Here is a 16,691-nt window from a genome sequence, read left to right on the forward strand (position 1 = left end):
AGAAGCGCCAAGAATACCTTGCTAAACTGGGTAGTCTAAAGGACCAGTTGGGTACTATTATCCAGGCGAGGATTACAAGAAGGTGGGAGGCCAGTAAGCTTGCTCACTTTGAGTACGGAGAGGGGGCCAGCAAGCTTTTGAAGTGGAAAGTCAAGTCTTATAGGACGTAAAATTTGATAAAACAAATCGACAGTGAGAATAGGACTACTGCGTTATCCAGAGAAGAAGAGATCGGGAATGCTTTTTTCGCTTTTTTTCAAGAGTTATATGAAGGGGACAGTGCAGTGGATAAAACTACAGCCATGGCTAGGCTATGTAGGAGCAAGCTCACCTCCCTAAATTCCTCTCAGCAAGAAGATCTAGAGCTAGACATATTCCAGCAAGAGGTTAGGAAGGCTATATTTGCCTGTAAGGGAGGGAAGGCTGCAGGGCCTGATGGACTCCCAGCTGAACTGTATAGATCTTTGGGGGAGGCAATAATCCCGACCTTGACAGTACTCTTTAATGAGATACTATCTGGCTCCCGGATTCCTGGGGAGAAGCCGCTATTTCATTGATCTTGAAACTGTGAAAAATCAGGCGAACTGTGGGTCTTATAGACCCATCTCGCTGCTGAATGCAGATTATAATTTTTTTGCAAGGATCCTGGCAGACAGGCTGGAGAGCAGTAGTGGGAGATATGCTTCATCCCGATCAAAAGGTTTTTATGAGAGGCAGGAATCTAGCTGACTTCACCTACGATTTTGTTGGTGCAAAAGACTTGGCTACCAGTTTTTCGCTTCCCCTCGCAGCAATTACATTAGACGCTACCAAGGCCTTTGATAGGGTCAACCGAGCATACATATGAGTTAATCAGCTTATATATCGAGATCCTTCGGCGAGACTCTTGGCAAATGGCTAATTGACTAACCCTTTTAAGATCTCCAGGGGTACAAGACAGGGCTGCTCCCTCTCTCCGCTCCTCTTTGATCTATATATTGAGCCCTTTGTCCTAGCGTTTAAGAGAGGAGCCTGGTATTCTACCATGCAAGCATTCAAGTTTGGGGCTTGGGAGAGGAATGTAGCTATGTAAGCCGATGAGGTCCTGATTCTTTCTTCTGATTTAGAGAGGTCTTTTCCTCAGGTCGGCACAGGACTTTGGGCAGGTATCCGGTTACGAGGTTAATGTGGAAAAAACTGAGAATATGTCTTGGAACCTTTTGGAGTACTTTGGGATCAGGATTGTTCAGGACAGATAAGATCTCAGCGAGTAACTTGGCAAATGTTTCTTGGGAATGCCACAAATTAATGAAATCATGGTCCCGTCCCCCATTGACCATTCTGGGGACGACCAACCTGATTAAGATGGTTATATTACCAAAAATCACCTTTTTTCCAACACTATTCCTTTACATTTTGAAAAATCGGAGATAGATAAGCTTCAGCAAACAATCAATTCATTTGTTTGGGCTTATAGGAGCACGAGGATAGCCTGGAAGAAGCATAGGGGTAGGCGGGAGAAGGGGGGGGGGGGGGTCTAGCACTCCCCGACTTGCAGTACTACTCCTGGGCTTTTCAGTTGTCACACTCGAGAATGCTGCTGAAAACTCCAGACAGACCATACAGGGGGTGGGGATCATGTTCTCCGCTATGCTAAATGGTGTGGGTCTGTCGCAGGAGGGATTCCTTTTTAAATATGGAGAACAGAAGTTCTTAAAAAAGATCAGGTGAAAGTTCTGCTGCAGCTGGCTCGAGTATGGGCTAGAATCAAACAGTGTACTGGTCTTAACTACTTTTCAAGTCGGGTCCCCCTTTGGGACTCCCCAGGGGTTCCAGATTGCCTGAAAGACAAACCAGCTACACCACTTCGAAAAGCGGGATTAAAAGTGTTGGGGGATCTGGCGCCTGATGGCTCACTTACATCATGGTTGTCACTCCACAATAGGTTGGAAGAGGGCATGTCCAGGTTCAAATATTTACAGCTACAGAGTTGGGACCAGAACCTTAAAAACCCTATAAGCATAGGAAATACCCTTTAGGAGTAGCTAGTGGTAAGACCGGCGGGAAAAAGAGAAGTTTCTTTCTTTTATTGGTCCATAGAGGAAGGCATTGATGGCGATTTTAATAGGCTGAAGAACTGTGGGTGGCCTCCATGCCAGATGAACAGTGGGAAGACCTGTGGCAAACTTCCTTTAACACCCTGTTTGTTGCTGTAAAGCCAGCTTGGCTCAGGAGGAACTACTTGTTCACTATCCACAGGGCCTATTTATCTCCGTTAAGACTGTCCAAAATATCGAAGGGACCCCAGTCAGCTGTAAGAAATGTGATTTAGAAAGTGCCTCTGATGTCCACATGTTTAAAGAATGCCCAGCGATATGAAAAAGTAGGGGCAACTATTGCTGATGTTTTGGGATTTCTAGTCCAAATCACTCTCGCCCTGATCATTTTTGGCATATCTAGCGAGGTAACGGGCCCTGTTAGGGGGTTCCTTTTCTATACAATCTTGCTGGCTAGGAGGGAAATCTGCAAGAAATGGGTAGAAGTCGCACCCCCTACACATTCGGAGTGACTGTCCTCTTTATTCAAAACATCTAGGACAGATTTGGGTAGATTGCTGAATAGTAAGAAGAAAGCACTATGTGATTGTTTATTAAGCTGGTCTAAGCTTTAGTATTTGGGGACTATAATTGATGATTTGAGTTGTCACTTATAAAATAATTTGGATCCTATGATTAAGCCTCTTTGAAACTCTCAGACTGTGTTGACCCCCCCCACCTCCCCCTCACACCCCTTCCCCCAGTTCCATCTCTTAGCAGGCCAACATTAACAGTCATCGGCTACATCTAAACCGGAAGAGAGTGTGACCACCCCTTTCCAACATGGGGTCAGTGACATTTTTAGGACTGTTGAATGCCAGTAGGTGGGCGTAATATCCTGGTCCCCTTTAGATAGCCTACGCCTCCTTAAAACCGAGTAACGGTAACGATGCCCTATTTTGTCAACTGGGGTCTGAGGCGAATGAGGATCAAAAAGAAGAAAAAAGAAATTACGGAAAATCATTGAGACAATTTTATTGCTTATCTATACATACTGCAAACAGCAAATAAAAGAAAGCGCTTTTAAATGTATTCTAGAGCTACATTAACAATTTCTGGTTAATAACTAAAGGAATCAAAGGCAGAAAAGTGATGTTACAAATAATTATTTACAATTTTGTTTAAAATCCTATTGAGTATTATATCCGGGCCTTTCAGATCCTGAAATAACTGGGCAGTATTATTTTCGGGGAAAGGGTGGCGGGACCGTAGCTCCGGCGAGCGCACTAAAAATACAGTATTTATTTTGATTTTATTTTGAAAGTTTTATATAGCGCGAACAAGATCTTTGCAGATAACAGAGGCAAGGGGGGTGGGTACACGAGGGAGCATAATTAGGAAGGTAGGTCATCAATGCAAGTAATACAGATAGGAGGGAGTATGAACAATCGGGTATGGCCGATAATACAGGTAAAAACATATGTGCAAATGGATCAAGCACGAGTACAGATCGACGCAGAATCTTAAAAGATCAAAAGTGGTAGTTCAAGTGTATTTAGCCATGAGGATAGCTTTAACTTCTTTCTTAAAAAGAAAAGTGGAGGGGATGAGCCTGGTTTCAGGAGGGAGTGAGTTCCAGATCCTAGGCGCCATTCCTGAGAAGGAGCGTTTGTAAGTTCTTTCCTTCCGGAATCTTCGAGGTTTCAGCAGAAGATTCTTTGTGCTTCTGGTGGATCTCGAGCCGCCTGAAATTGTCAGCTTCTGAGTGAGGTAGCCAGGTGAGTTCAGGTGGATAGCCTTGTGTGTCAAGCAGGCAATTTTCAGATGTATTCTGGCTTCAAAAGGCAGCCAGTTCAGGGATTTAAAGTCGGGGGAGATATGTGAATGTTTTTTGATCCAGTGATGAGTCTCGCTGCCGCGTTTAGTGAAGCTCTCAGGGGTGCAGTTGTAGTTAGGGGGAGGCCGCAGAGGGCGATGCTGCCGTAGTCTATGCGAGGGATGACTAGCGCTTGTACTGCAGTTTGGAAGTATTTGGCTGGGAGGAAGGGTTTAAGTTTCCTCAAGGTATTTATTTGGAAGTTCGCTCCCTTAGTTGCCTTGCTGATATGCTGCTGCATGTTGAGATTGGCGTCAAGTGTTATGCCTAAAGATTTTGTTGAGTCCACGATGGTCGGTTGGACATTGAGTGCAGTTAGGTGTTTAAGCCAAGTTTGAGTGGTAGAGATTTTCGCGGGAGGTGAGATCAGAAGGAACTCAGTTTTCATAGCATTGAGTTTAAGGTGGTTATCGGCCAGCCAGGATTGGGTGCTTCTGATCGTTGAGTTCAGACGCATGATGTCTTTGGGGGATTGTAGTTTGAGATACAGCTGAGTGTCATTGGCGTACATGTGAAAGTGTACATTGGATGCTTGTAGCAGGGTGGTGAGAGGTTCCATAACTAAGTTGAACAAAGTAGGGGATAGGCAGGATCCTTGAGGGACACCTAATGATACAGGTACTGGGGAGGACATCAAGTTGTTGCTCTTGAATTTCTGTTGTGAAGAAATGAGGTGAACCACTGAAGAACAGTCCCGGAAAGACCCATTCTTGTTTTTAAGAGTTCGAGTAAGTTCTCATGTTTCACAGTGTCGAATGCTGAAGAGAGATCAGTAGAGTCATAGTGGGCTGTACTCAAGCATGCACGGTGGGGGAGGAAAGGCACCAGAAGCTAGTGATGAGCTGTCTTCCTCTGCCACAGGCCTGGAAGTGAGATGAGATGGGGCAGTGGTGAAATAAAAGCAGAGCAACTTGAGCTGGCTTAAAGAACACAGGCCTTGCGTACCTGCAGAGCCCAGCGTCTGCCACGCGTCTAATTATCAAAGAAACGTTTCTATCATTGTGTGCGAGACAGACAAGGCGGCAGCATGAATGAGCATATCCGGTTACAGCAGGTGCATTCGGTTTGTTGTAGTCAAGACTTCGGTTCTCTTTGTTATCTTGGGCAAGTTCTAAACAGCTACAGTTTTGACTACAATGCTAAATGTAGGGTAGCTGGACCTAGCCCCTTGGACAGTCACATTAACAGTTGTGGAGCCTGTTCGTAGAAAGCAGACCTCAAACCTCAACAACTAGAGAAAGCCTTTCTTACAGCCTTGACAGACACCCAATAATGATGCAAGTGCTTTGGCTTTGTTCCCGCAAATGTAAATATTGAATGACAACCAACCTTGCATATCGGTGCATATTTAGTGCTTACTGGTTGCAAAAAATCTACCAGTTTATCTCAGTAAAGTAACTTGTGTGTGGTCAGTATTGTCATGCTCACTCTCGGGGTCCAATTTATATTACAATGTCTAGTGAGTAAATGTTTCTTTCTGCAGCAAAGACCAGAGTCCAGGACAATGTAAGGATAGAACTTTACCGTTGTGTTTAGTTCAAAATGATTACTTCTCAAAATTAGTACATAATTTTAGGAAAACGAATACCAACCACGGTCTACTTATCAGGATAGTGAGACAACCGAATTTGCATGTCTCTTGCTTTCTCAAGAAGAAAGAACAGTCCTTCAAACCATCTAAAACCAACCAAGTCGAACCAGAGCTGAAGAAGTAAATGGAATACCTACCCAGATGTCAAATTTGCCAGGAAAGAAGCGTTCAGGAATGCGGGCAGCATACAAGCCAGCACCGGTGATGTACATGAAGCCCATCAAGTAGAACCATCCCATCTGTCCGACGGTCGTAGCCTTCACAAACCCTTCTGCAATGGTGAAGTGCATGGTGGGAACAATGCCACTAAGTCCAAGTCCAAGAAACACTCCTGGAGACAAGTGAAAAGGAAGCAAGTTAAGAAAACTCCATCACCCTCTTGAGAAGGGAGTTAGTTGGCTGGCCGATTTAAATTAGACGGGAGCTGAAGGGAAATTTCAGACAACAAATTCCATAAAAAGATGAATAATAGAAAGCATGGAAGCCACTTGTTCACCAGCTCTTACATTCCAACCTATCCAGTTTCAAGCTGTATGTAAATTAAATAACTCGCCCGAGTCGTTTCTGCACCTTCATCTACTGCACCACTCCAAAAAGCGCTTACAAAATCAGTTTCCTTCATCTCCACTCAGGCGCTCCATATTCAGTGAGCAGCCAGCCTCTATGCTAAGCTGTCCTGTCAAAGGGATTCAACCGTCCCCCCCACATCATATATAAACCACATCTATAAACCTATTGCCGATTACCTCTTTCACTCTCCAATACTATACGCATCATAGATCAAAAATTCAAAGAATGTGCCACGCCCACCAAGCTGTACTCATTCTTCATTCATGACTTAACTTCCAAGAGGCCGCAGCCATCATATTAGGTACAGAGACAAAGTTACTAGACTTTCCCAGTGGTTAAGGGGTTGTGCTTCTTACTGACCGTGCCTGGACACAGACTTACAAATCAAAGTGGACTTGTGTACACCCTTCATTTGTAGTGTGCTGTGGCATTTGTATAGCGCAAACTTAGCCAAAAGACCGCTTTAGAGGAGCAGAGGTCCAATTAATGAGAGAGTGGAGGAGGAGCTCAGAGAACTGCATCTACGTAGTTATTAATGTATGTGGTTACTGTACAGTGTACTAAACTGTAAAAGGCGTACCAGAAATATAGCATTGTATAAATAATTATTTTCATTCAAACACGGACATGCTCCTATAGCAGTCTTATGTTTGTGTGGGGCCAGTTTGAATTATTTTATCTTGCAGTTGCATTTCCTTTTCCAAATGTAGTTCAGAAAAATCCTGGACTGTCTCCTAATGTTCTCAACAAAGCTGTATAACCAAAAGGGTTGAAAAATATAACCGTGGCAGTGCACGCGGTCTACTCTGACATCATTTGTCATCATCCAAAATACCCCAAGAACAAAATCCCAGGTGTATCCCGCTCACTATGAATAACTGGCTTCTGTTCCTAACAGCTCCTGTTGCCTCCAGCAAAGGTTGTACCGCGGCTGCGCTCTCAACAGTGCACAACACCACACTACCTCTGAGCCTAAGAAACATGAAAGGTGTTGGCTATCTCTCAGTTCTGAAGCAGCTTAGCTGTCCTAAACCTACTTTGAATGCCTGTATTTATGTGTGTGTGTATATATAAGACACACAAACCTACAAGCAAACAAACAGGATGTATAAATACTCTTTTAAAATATTTTATCAAGGCAACCGGGGATACACCACTCGGTTCACTGTTAAGTTAGACCTCTGTACAAAAAGAAACAGACAAAATCAGAGGCTTCAGACAGGACAGACCAATACGTCACAGGATTACGTACACAGCACAGACACTTTAAATATTTGCACAATGCAGTTATACATTTTTAGGTTTACATTTTTCAGTTTCTGGCATTTTTCCAGTTTTTTTCTTATTGTCACTTTTGTCCACTTCCTGCCAAGATAGAATCTCAGGGGGTCATTTACCCGGGCGATGGTGCGTCTCATTTCTCTCCTGAGAAAGAGAGACAGAGGCAGAATTCCTTGCAGGGTAGAAAGAAGAATCTTATAGCACAGGGAATCCTTGTATGCATTTGTCAACAGAAGGCTTTCTCTATCAGAGAACCTTAAAACACATGTGGAAGTTGTACCTCTGCCTTATCATGGTTGGTTGTTTTCTTGAACTAATCTCCACATTCAACCCCAACACAATCATGGCAGCACAGGAGGTATGGCACTGAAGGGACCCAAAGGTGCAGACTGACCTGATCTAGTTTAACACGGTTTCACTTCTGTTTATGTCAACATATGATGATAATGTCAGGTATTTTAACAGCCTGGGTATATCTCAAATCCTTACCGATCCATGCATCATTACAATAAAAATAAAAACAACCTGCCATGAGCTTCTTCAATTTACCTTTATAGATGTCCTAAATACCACTCTGTTTCATCATCATACACTTAAAATAGTTTGTATAACTTAATTTTTTCTTCAATTGCAAAATATCATCTGCTAGCTTTTTTTCTGGCTACAAATCCACCACCTGAAAGGTTCAGGGTCTCTTGAGATGCCTCCATTGTCTATCTGTTCTGTTGGTAGCATGATTATTTTTAGGACAATTACTATTGGTCCATAGGGCCATCTATTCCAAAAAACTAGAATTTATGCCAAAGAAATTCACTTAGTATAGAACTACTAGGCATTCTGGGAAAAACTTCTTATTCAATTCTAGAATCTTGTACCACAATCTTTGGAAGCTTTTTCAACCGCATCCACGCACCTTTCGTGGATCCATAGTTGTTCCTATTTAGAAAACCTTTAATTAATTTTTATTTAAACAATAATGTGCACCAACCATACTTGGTACTTTAACGCAGCTACCACCAAGAAACCTTTTGAGAAAAATTGCACTTTACAACTAACCTAACCACAATTGGAACTGTGTCTAGGAATAAGAACATTACCCCAAGGCATTGCCAAATAGTAAAGACTAAACAAATATTTGAATAAATGAAAATACATTTTTGGACCCAGCATATCGGCTTTACATTATTTTACAGAGGATTGACTCTAGAGATATGTGCAATTAGCCTACATTTGTTAGTGGACAGAAAGCCAGACATGGAAATCAAGTGGCAAATCCTTGCACTTGGGTCATGCAGGTTATAACTTTCCACACTGAAATCTGTTATGAATAACTTCATATTTTCATACATGTGGGGGTTGGAGAATTCATTCACTCTTGGACTTTAGTGAAGAAACCAGGGAAATGGTAATCAGTGTATTACTTATATGGAAACATCAATATCTACCTTTGCAAGCTCCAAGGACACAGAAGGCTTGTATCTTCTAAACAGTAATCTACGAGACTATCATTTCATGAAAGATCTACCCATGAGAGGGCACTGCTAGGAAAGCCCTCCAAAGTAACATTCCTTCCATTGATCTGCTTAACTCTGGTTCTGTAAATGAAAAATATATTTAAATGTACCTGCTCTTGTAGGTCTGTGCTTGGGTGTTGAAAATCGATCCCACTGAGAAACGACAATTGCAGTGATGCCAAGGACACAGACTATAGAGAGGTAGATGAGTCGTGGCTGAGGGGAGCAGTAAAAAGAATAATACAACCAGGGAACAAAACTGCCCATGATAAGCAGTGCTATCCCAGAATAATCCAGCCTGGAGGGGGAAGACAAACACACAAGTCACTTAAGAACAAGCTAACATCTCAGTCGATAAAATGACAAAGGAAGCACACATCACAAAAGGTGAACACATCTGGTACGGTTTCCATTTGTTTTCCTTTTTACATTTTTGAGAATTGTCCTCGAAAACATTCTAAAATGTAGTTATTGCAGGCTTTGTTTTACATCAACATATTGCTAGTTTTTTATAATTAGTATATTATCGATAACATTGTTTTAAAAAAATATATATTTATTGGCATTTTCTTAGTTGCAGTACAGGAACAATACTCAACACAGATTTGAAGACATTTCAATACTAATATCTGAGTGTCAGTTTTTATACAGTGGTGGACAGCAAGGCGGCGGTTGCCTGTCCCTTCCCAGGACATCACTGGGAGTCAGTAAGTGTAAGTCCATAGTGGTTAGGCCATGGCTTTCATAGTCTCCAGAACCTTTTGGGACAGCCCCTTGCCTGATAGGTCGTTTTCTCTCCAAGCTTATACATGTCCATATTTTTCTTCCATTCAGTCAGTGTGGGGCATAACTTCGCCCCCCCCCCCCCCATCCTGGCCAGATCCCGCTTCGCCACCACCAGCCCTAGCTGGAGTAGTCGCACTTTTGTCCTAGGGAGATCAACTTCTGTGGAAATTCCCAGCAGAACTAACTGCGGGTTCAGGGGAATCGTCCCCTCCAGAATGGCCCCCAGCGAGTCATCCCAGTATCTCTGAATCTGGGAACATTCCCAAACCGGGTGGAAGAATGTACAGACTGGCGCAGACAATTGGGGTCTGCAGCTCTCCCTATGTGATGTCTGCGCGCCCTATCGTAGTATGCCCTATGTAGATATTTAAGTTGAATCAGACTTAATCGTGATTTTAATGGCCACCTCTCTGGGGTGAATCAGTGCCATTTCTCAGTCCAGGTCATCTATTTCCCCAATATTTGATTGCCACGTGGTCCTCAATTTCTGCAGGGAGTCTGGCTTGTTATTGATGATAGTCTTATATGTCCATGAGACTGCCTTCTCTCCTATTTCCCCCATTAAGAGGCGACCCTCTAGTGGTGCATATTCCGGGATGTCAGTTGTATCAATATGTCGTGTGCGCCACGCGTGTGACAACTGTAAATATTTATAGTGTTGGGATTTAGCAACAGCATATTTAGTCTGGAGCTACGAGAATGTTACCAGTCTCCCTTGACGCAATAAATCTGTCAATTGTGAGATGCCCAGCAGGTCCCATTTCCGGAAACCTCTCAATTTCTTTAAGTATGTTGCCTACCCATAGTGGGGTTTCCCTTGTCACTCGACATGCCAATTTCATCTGTCTTTCCGCTTTTTTCATATTGCTATTACGATCTGTGTGTCTGTCAGAAGAAATGTGGAGCCCTTTCCACTATAGATTTAATGAGTGTATGGGTGTTCGGTGAATTGTGTGTATTCAAGTGCATACGTGGGATGATCCCTATCTATATGGCCCCATTCTATCGATAACATTGTTGAACTGTCTAAACTAAAAGGGGGAACGGTGAGCTGTGGAGCACAATATATTGTCCTCCAAACCCTGCCTCCCAATCAAGAATAAGAATCAAACAAAATCTGAAAACATGCACACACTTTCGCTTTTTTGTTCTGTACCAACACATAGCTCTCCAATTGTCCTTATCAGGCTTAAGAAAATTATCTATTTATGGCTCATTTGTTACATTCTAGCGAATGCAGTGTTTTAACCATAATAAAGAAGAACTCCTTTTTTTTTTTGTAAATTCCTTTTATGCACTTTTCCACCTTGAAAAATAAAACTGGTTTCATAAAAAGGACAAACAAAATATTACACTCTCATCAATCCTCCTAGAAAGACCACCTGCCCAAGTATCACAGCACTATGTTTCTCTGTCCTTTGTTGGACAAAATCAAAAGTGAAACATTTGAATTCTCGTTTCGCCTGGTTTTATGTTGAAGTGGGGGTCTCCGCACCAAGCACAATGTCAATACTGAGCAACTTATAGTTGGTTCAAATTCAGTGCGCTTAATGTATGTGGGCACACCAATGCCTGTGTAGAACCCTGGAGATGTTCCATCAGTGGTTTCCAGATACTCTCAAACATTTGTTGCATTTCAGATCTCCATTTAAATTAGTGATTAAAGTATTCTGGACCAACGGAGAAGGTCCGGCGCTGGTTTCTTTTTCCAATTAACAGCCAAGTCCTGTTTAGTTACCATAAGCATCTGGAAAATGACTGTCCAAGAAAGGCCCCAGTGTGGAGCTCTAATGCCCAGAATTATCACTATTGGATCATTAGGAACCCCACTACTCTGTAAGGATTTACAATAGGTAGCGATCCTCGGAAATGACCACCAAATATGTATTATCATCCCTTTTGCGCCACAACTCCTCCAGCATCGATCCTCACAAACATACTTTTGGCCCACTCTGTGTCCTATACCAGATGCACATCAGATTTTTATAGGGAAACAGCTTTTTAGCATGTTTTCCTATAGTAATCACTTTGTAAAATTTTGGGGCTATCAGTCCAAAGGAACTTATTTTTTCCAGGGCATATCCCTTCCAACCACCCTCTCCCACTGATTCATATATGGCTAGGAATGATTATCTTGAGTAGGCACCTGTTGACTACCGATGGCCGAAATTAGCCCTTTCGTAGATGCGTAGTGGGTAAACTTTTTTTTTTTTTATTCTGTAAGATCTCTGTTGCCCACTGCTTTATTTTGTGGGTTCAGGTCCCAATCTCCTAGTAGTATCAGGGTTTCATATATCTATCCTTTGACCACTATACAGTCTGACGGCGATGCGTACTCTGACCTTATACAACACACTGCATGTATGGTCTAATTTCAATTTTATCTAAGGCCTGGCAGAGGATGCCAGTTCCACTCATTCGAATGCCTTTTTGGCATTAAGTGCAAGAATTAGTAAGGCTATTGAGCATTTATTGGATTTCTCAATGAGGATGAGCACCGTCTCGAATTGACAAAGGCCTGTCTGTTCCTAATGAACCCAGATTGGTCTGAGTCTACTAGGAAGGGCATAACCCCTTCTAGCAAGTTGGCAAGGAACTTAATGTAGATTATAAAATCGGCATTAAGCAGTGATATGTGTTCTTTCAATTTCATTGTCATACCTGGGGGCAATTTGGACAAACAGACAGGTGTGAGGAAATCAGATCTTTTGAGTGTAGGTTTTGGGTGATATACAAGTTGCTGTAGAAAGCTTGGAAAGCATCTTGATAGTCTTTTCTTTAGTGGGCAACTCTCAGGTTTGAAGCTGAACATTTACTGTTCTGTGATTTTGTATGATATAGCCAGGATGCACAAACTTTGTCTGCCTGTTTAACCATTTCATAGAATTTATATTTAAGCAGGAGAAGAGCCCGCTCCGATCTTTGAGTAAGCAGCAAGTCTATTGGTCCTCCCAACTTAGCCAATTCCCTTTGTAATGTGAGCAAATTCTGTTCCATACAGCCTGTTTCTTTAGCTTTAATTTGCCCTGTAGGACAGACTTAAAGGCATCCCAGTTAACATTGGTAAACATAAGATTCCAGGGTGGTGTTGTCTTTAAAAAACTATATCTGTGCATTTTGTTTAATGTAGATAGAGGCGATCTTTCGCCAACGGACTGCGCTTTGATGCCCTTCCCCCTATTCAAGTCCCAGATGAGTGGGGCATGATCTGAGATTGTAACGAGTCCTGTGTTTATTTTAATTGTGTGGGTGACTATTGAACTTGTACTTCAGATAATGTCTATGCTAGAGTGTGTTCTGTGTACATGTGAGAAAAAGGAATACTCTAGTCTCCCTCCATACATCCAAAAGGCCCATGGAAGACATTCATAATTTAGTAGCCCGGGACATAGTCCCAACATTGTATATTTTCCTGGGATGTATATCTACCTCTGGGTTGTGGACCAAGTTAAAATTCCCCACCCATATCACCTCTCCACATGCCTTATCTTTAACGTTATCTAGCACCTAGCTCAGATGCAGTTCTTGCAGTATTTAAGGAGTGTAGGACCCAATTAATGGCATCTCCAAGCCATTAAATGTGCCCATGACATATCTTCCCTCCTTTGTATCTAGAGCGCCAGATGCCTATGAAAGTCAACCATAACCCTGCATGTTTTCCCTTTCTTTGGATGTGGCCTAAAATTGTGTAAGCTAGTTCCTATGCCCAATTACTCTAGTAGCGTTCAATAATAAGTATCTTGTGAACATTACATATGGTTTATCTTCCATGATTGCTCCCCAGATTTTTTTTAGTGCTTTTTGGGGTGGGGGGGAATTCAGCCCCCTCACATTTCTGGTTAATAACCAAACCATACTGGCCCAGTTGAAGTCAAAGGTCTTCTCAAAATCCAATAGGAGAAGGGAGGTGCAGTCCCACAAAAGCAATAGGCATTTCAGGGCCACATGTACCCTGCAAAGACCGTGCCTAGTGCTCCTGTTGGGCCTAAATCCACACTGGTCTGGGTGGGTCAAGATTTGAAGAACTGTGAGTAGACGATTAGCTGAAATTTTAGCATAGATTTTAAGCTCAGAGTTGATGATTGATATAGGGCGGTAGGAGGCACATCTGTTCAAAGGTTGGTCTGGCAACTCTACTATAGTAGCCATGTCTGGTTCAGGGAGACGTGTGTTTTGTTGGCCACCTCCTAATAGAGGCTGAGGAGATGCAAGCCCGTTGAATCTGTAGATGTCTGTAGTATTCCATAGGGGAACTCATTCAAACCTGGGTTCTTCCCAGAGTTCATGTCCTGGAGACCCAGGGTAATTTCTTCAATTGTTAGGGGGCCATCCACGTCTGCTCTATCACACCCTGTGAGTTTCGGCATGGGAAATCTGCCACGAGCGGGTGGCTGCCTTCTGTTGGGACAGTTCCCAGAGGGCATATAATTCATGATAGTAATCCACAAATTTGTCCGTCATGGCCCAGCCTGTCTCGAACACAATTCCCTCCCCAGTCCAAATCAAGGGAACAATCTGAGTGGTCGTCTCGATGCCAAACAAATAGAGGAGCTTACCAAATTTGTTCCCTTACTCACAGAACCTTTGCCTATAGCTGCACACCCCTTGTGCTCAAGCTGAAGGATGGAGGATTCCAAGTCAGTCATTTGTTGCCGTTTGGCTCGTACCTTTCCCCTCAGGTAGAATCTCGCCAGTCCTCGCAGGGCAGCCATGCCGGCCATCCATAGTGGGCCCTGGAAAGCTATAGTGCCTGGATTTATTTTGTAATATACCCCCAGTCGGAAGAAAGGAGGCACGTGTCGGGAGAACCACATTTTCAGTGTAGAAAGTAGTGTATGGAGGTTGTGCAGAGCACGCCTGTAATTTGCTGACCATCCTAGCCGACAGTTATGACGGTCAAGAGTCTAAGAGGGTAATTGTACAGAAGCTCCAACAGTGCACAAATCAAGAAGATGAGAACCAGAATCAGATGCCACTGGGGCTTAAGGAATGTCCTGGGGGAATAAGGGGAGTGGGGCGTTCTGCAAGCCTTTAGGAAGCCTATCCACAACAGGTGACTTCTATAACAAAGATTGGTCCGGTAACCACAAAATGGCTGAAAGGTGGTCTTTAACTGTGTCCAAAGCAGAGCCCTGCTGGGCTAAAGACAGAGCAAATAGAAGAACCTGGGTTAGAGGTGCAGAAAGGAATTCAATGTTGGGGGCATTACACCATGTAACAATCTCATCCCAATGGCAGGTGTATACGGACTAGGTAGATGGACTCTTGTATGCCAGAATAACATCACAGTCTTCAGGAGGAAGGTTGAAAGCAGTCACTGTTGCTGCTCAATTTCCACACATTAAGGTGAAGGGTGTGCAGGGTGAGATGCAGAACCCTTCCTTGCTGCCAAGATCCTCTCAAAGAAGAAGCCTATCTGGAGGACCGATTGCAAAGCACTCTATACCCAATCCGGAGTCACAAGAATACCTTGGGCCCAGTCGTTCCTGATCTTGAGAACTCTGGCCAGAAGTGGTATTGGCGGAAAGGCATACAGGATGGAGCTCCACTTGAGACTAAAAGTGTCTTCAAGCAAGAGTCAACTTGGAAACTCCAGTGCGCAAAACTGCTGACATTGGGTGTTCTGTGCAGTGGTCAACAGATCTAACTAAGGCTCTCCCCACTGCTGAAAAAGTCCTTGCACCACTTCCAGATGGAGATCCAATTTGTGATCCGCTAGGCATCTTCAGCCGAGTCCATCCACTCTGGCATTCTGGGAGCCTGCCAGGTGTTGAACCACCTGGGAAATGCTGAGGCGGCCCAGACATGTCCTGAGACGCAGAGCCTCTTGACAAAGGGTTAAAAACCCTGCCGTTTGTTGCAGTACCACGTAGCGGTTCTGTCTTGTTCGTTAACACCTGCACCAGTCTTCCCTTGATCGAGGGATAAAAGGCTTTCAGTGCCAAGCGCATCGCCTGCAGCTTCAACAGGTTGATGTAGAGCCTGAACACCACCAGAGCTGTCTGATCTTCACCTCTCACAGATGGCCGCCTCACCCTAAAAAAGACGCATATGTCACCACAGTTCGCTCTGGTTGGGGATGGGAGAGGGGTCTACCACTGACTCAACTCGGTTCATCAGCCACCACTGCAGATCTTTTGCAGTTCCCTCTGAGATCTGAACAATGTTCAAGAGATTTCCCTGATGCCCACTTGGACTTTAAGGTCCCACTGAAAAGCCTGCTTATGCTCAGGCCCATGAGTCATACGCAGTATACAGGAGGCACAACAACTTCATAGTGCTTCTCACCGAAATCCAAGATTGAATTTGAAACATCAATACCATAACCTGAATATTCTGGACACGTCGCTTGGGAGGATAAGCTCAAAACTGCATGGTGTTCAGAACAGCTCTGATGATAGAGAGCTTCAGAAAGGGAGTTAAGTGTGCCTTCGGCATGTTGATAGAGTACCACAGCGAGTGCAGAAGTTTCGCTGTAGTCTGGATGTGGAGATCACTGCCTGGGCAGAGCTCGCCTTCAACAGCCAGGCATCAAGGTAGGGAAATATTGGAACCCCCCCCAAGCTCTGCAGATGAGATGCAACCACCACCATCACTTCCGTGAACACCTGAGAGGAACTGGTAAGGCTGAAGGGAAGCGAGGCAAACTGGAAGTGCTCTTGGCCCATTTCGTACAGCAGGTAACGTCTGTGGTCAGGAAAGATGGGGATGGGGAAATATGTGTCCTACAAATCCAATGCTACCATCCAGTCTTCCATGGCAGTCATTACTTGCGCAAGCATCTTGAAATTCTCCTTTCACAAGAAAAATAAGAAGGCACAGGTCTAGGATAGGACGAAAACCTCCTCCGAAACCACGGCGGCCACGAGCGCAGCTGAATCCTAGATTGTATGGAAATATCTGCCCAAAAGGCTGTGCAAGAATGGCAGAAGAGAACAACCCCTTTCCAAAGGAATCCAGCCTTTAGGATTCCCTAACCGGTGGAGTAGTAGGGAACACGCCGGGGTTGCTTATAAAACTGGAGTCCCTGACCACCAAGCTATCTGGGGTGGGGTGCT

The 16,691-nt window shown here is 43.8% G+C and overlaps 1 protein-coding gene across 1 annotated transcript in view; it reads right to left on the reverse strand.

The window, feature by feature from the left end:
- Positions 1-16,691, reverse strand: part of ADIPOR1 (adiponectin receptor 1) — a 367,296-nt gene that overhangs the window by 30,108 nt on the left and 320,497 nt on the right. Inside the window, exons 6-7 of the mRNA XM_086923078.1 lie at positions 8,958-9,145; positions 5,620-5,813 (exon numbers count right to left, since the gene is read on the reverse strand). Of these exons, the coding sequence (XP_086779204.1) occupies positions 5,620-5,813; positions 8,958-9,145 (382 nt within the window). The remainder of the gene's footprint in view (positions 1-5,619; positions 5,814-8,957; positions 9,146-16,691) is intronic.

The sequence above is a fragment of the Lissotriton vulgaris genome, chromosome 5 (genome assembly GCF_964263255.1).
Source record: "Lissotriton vulgaris chromosome 5, aLisVul1.2, whole genome shotgun sequence".
Lineage (NCBI taxonomy): Eukaryota > Metazoa > Chordata > Amphibia > Caudata > Salamandridae > Lissotriton > Lissotriton vulgaris.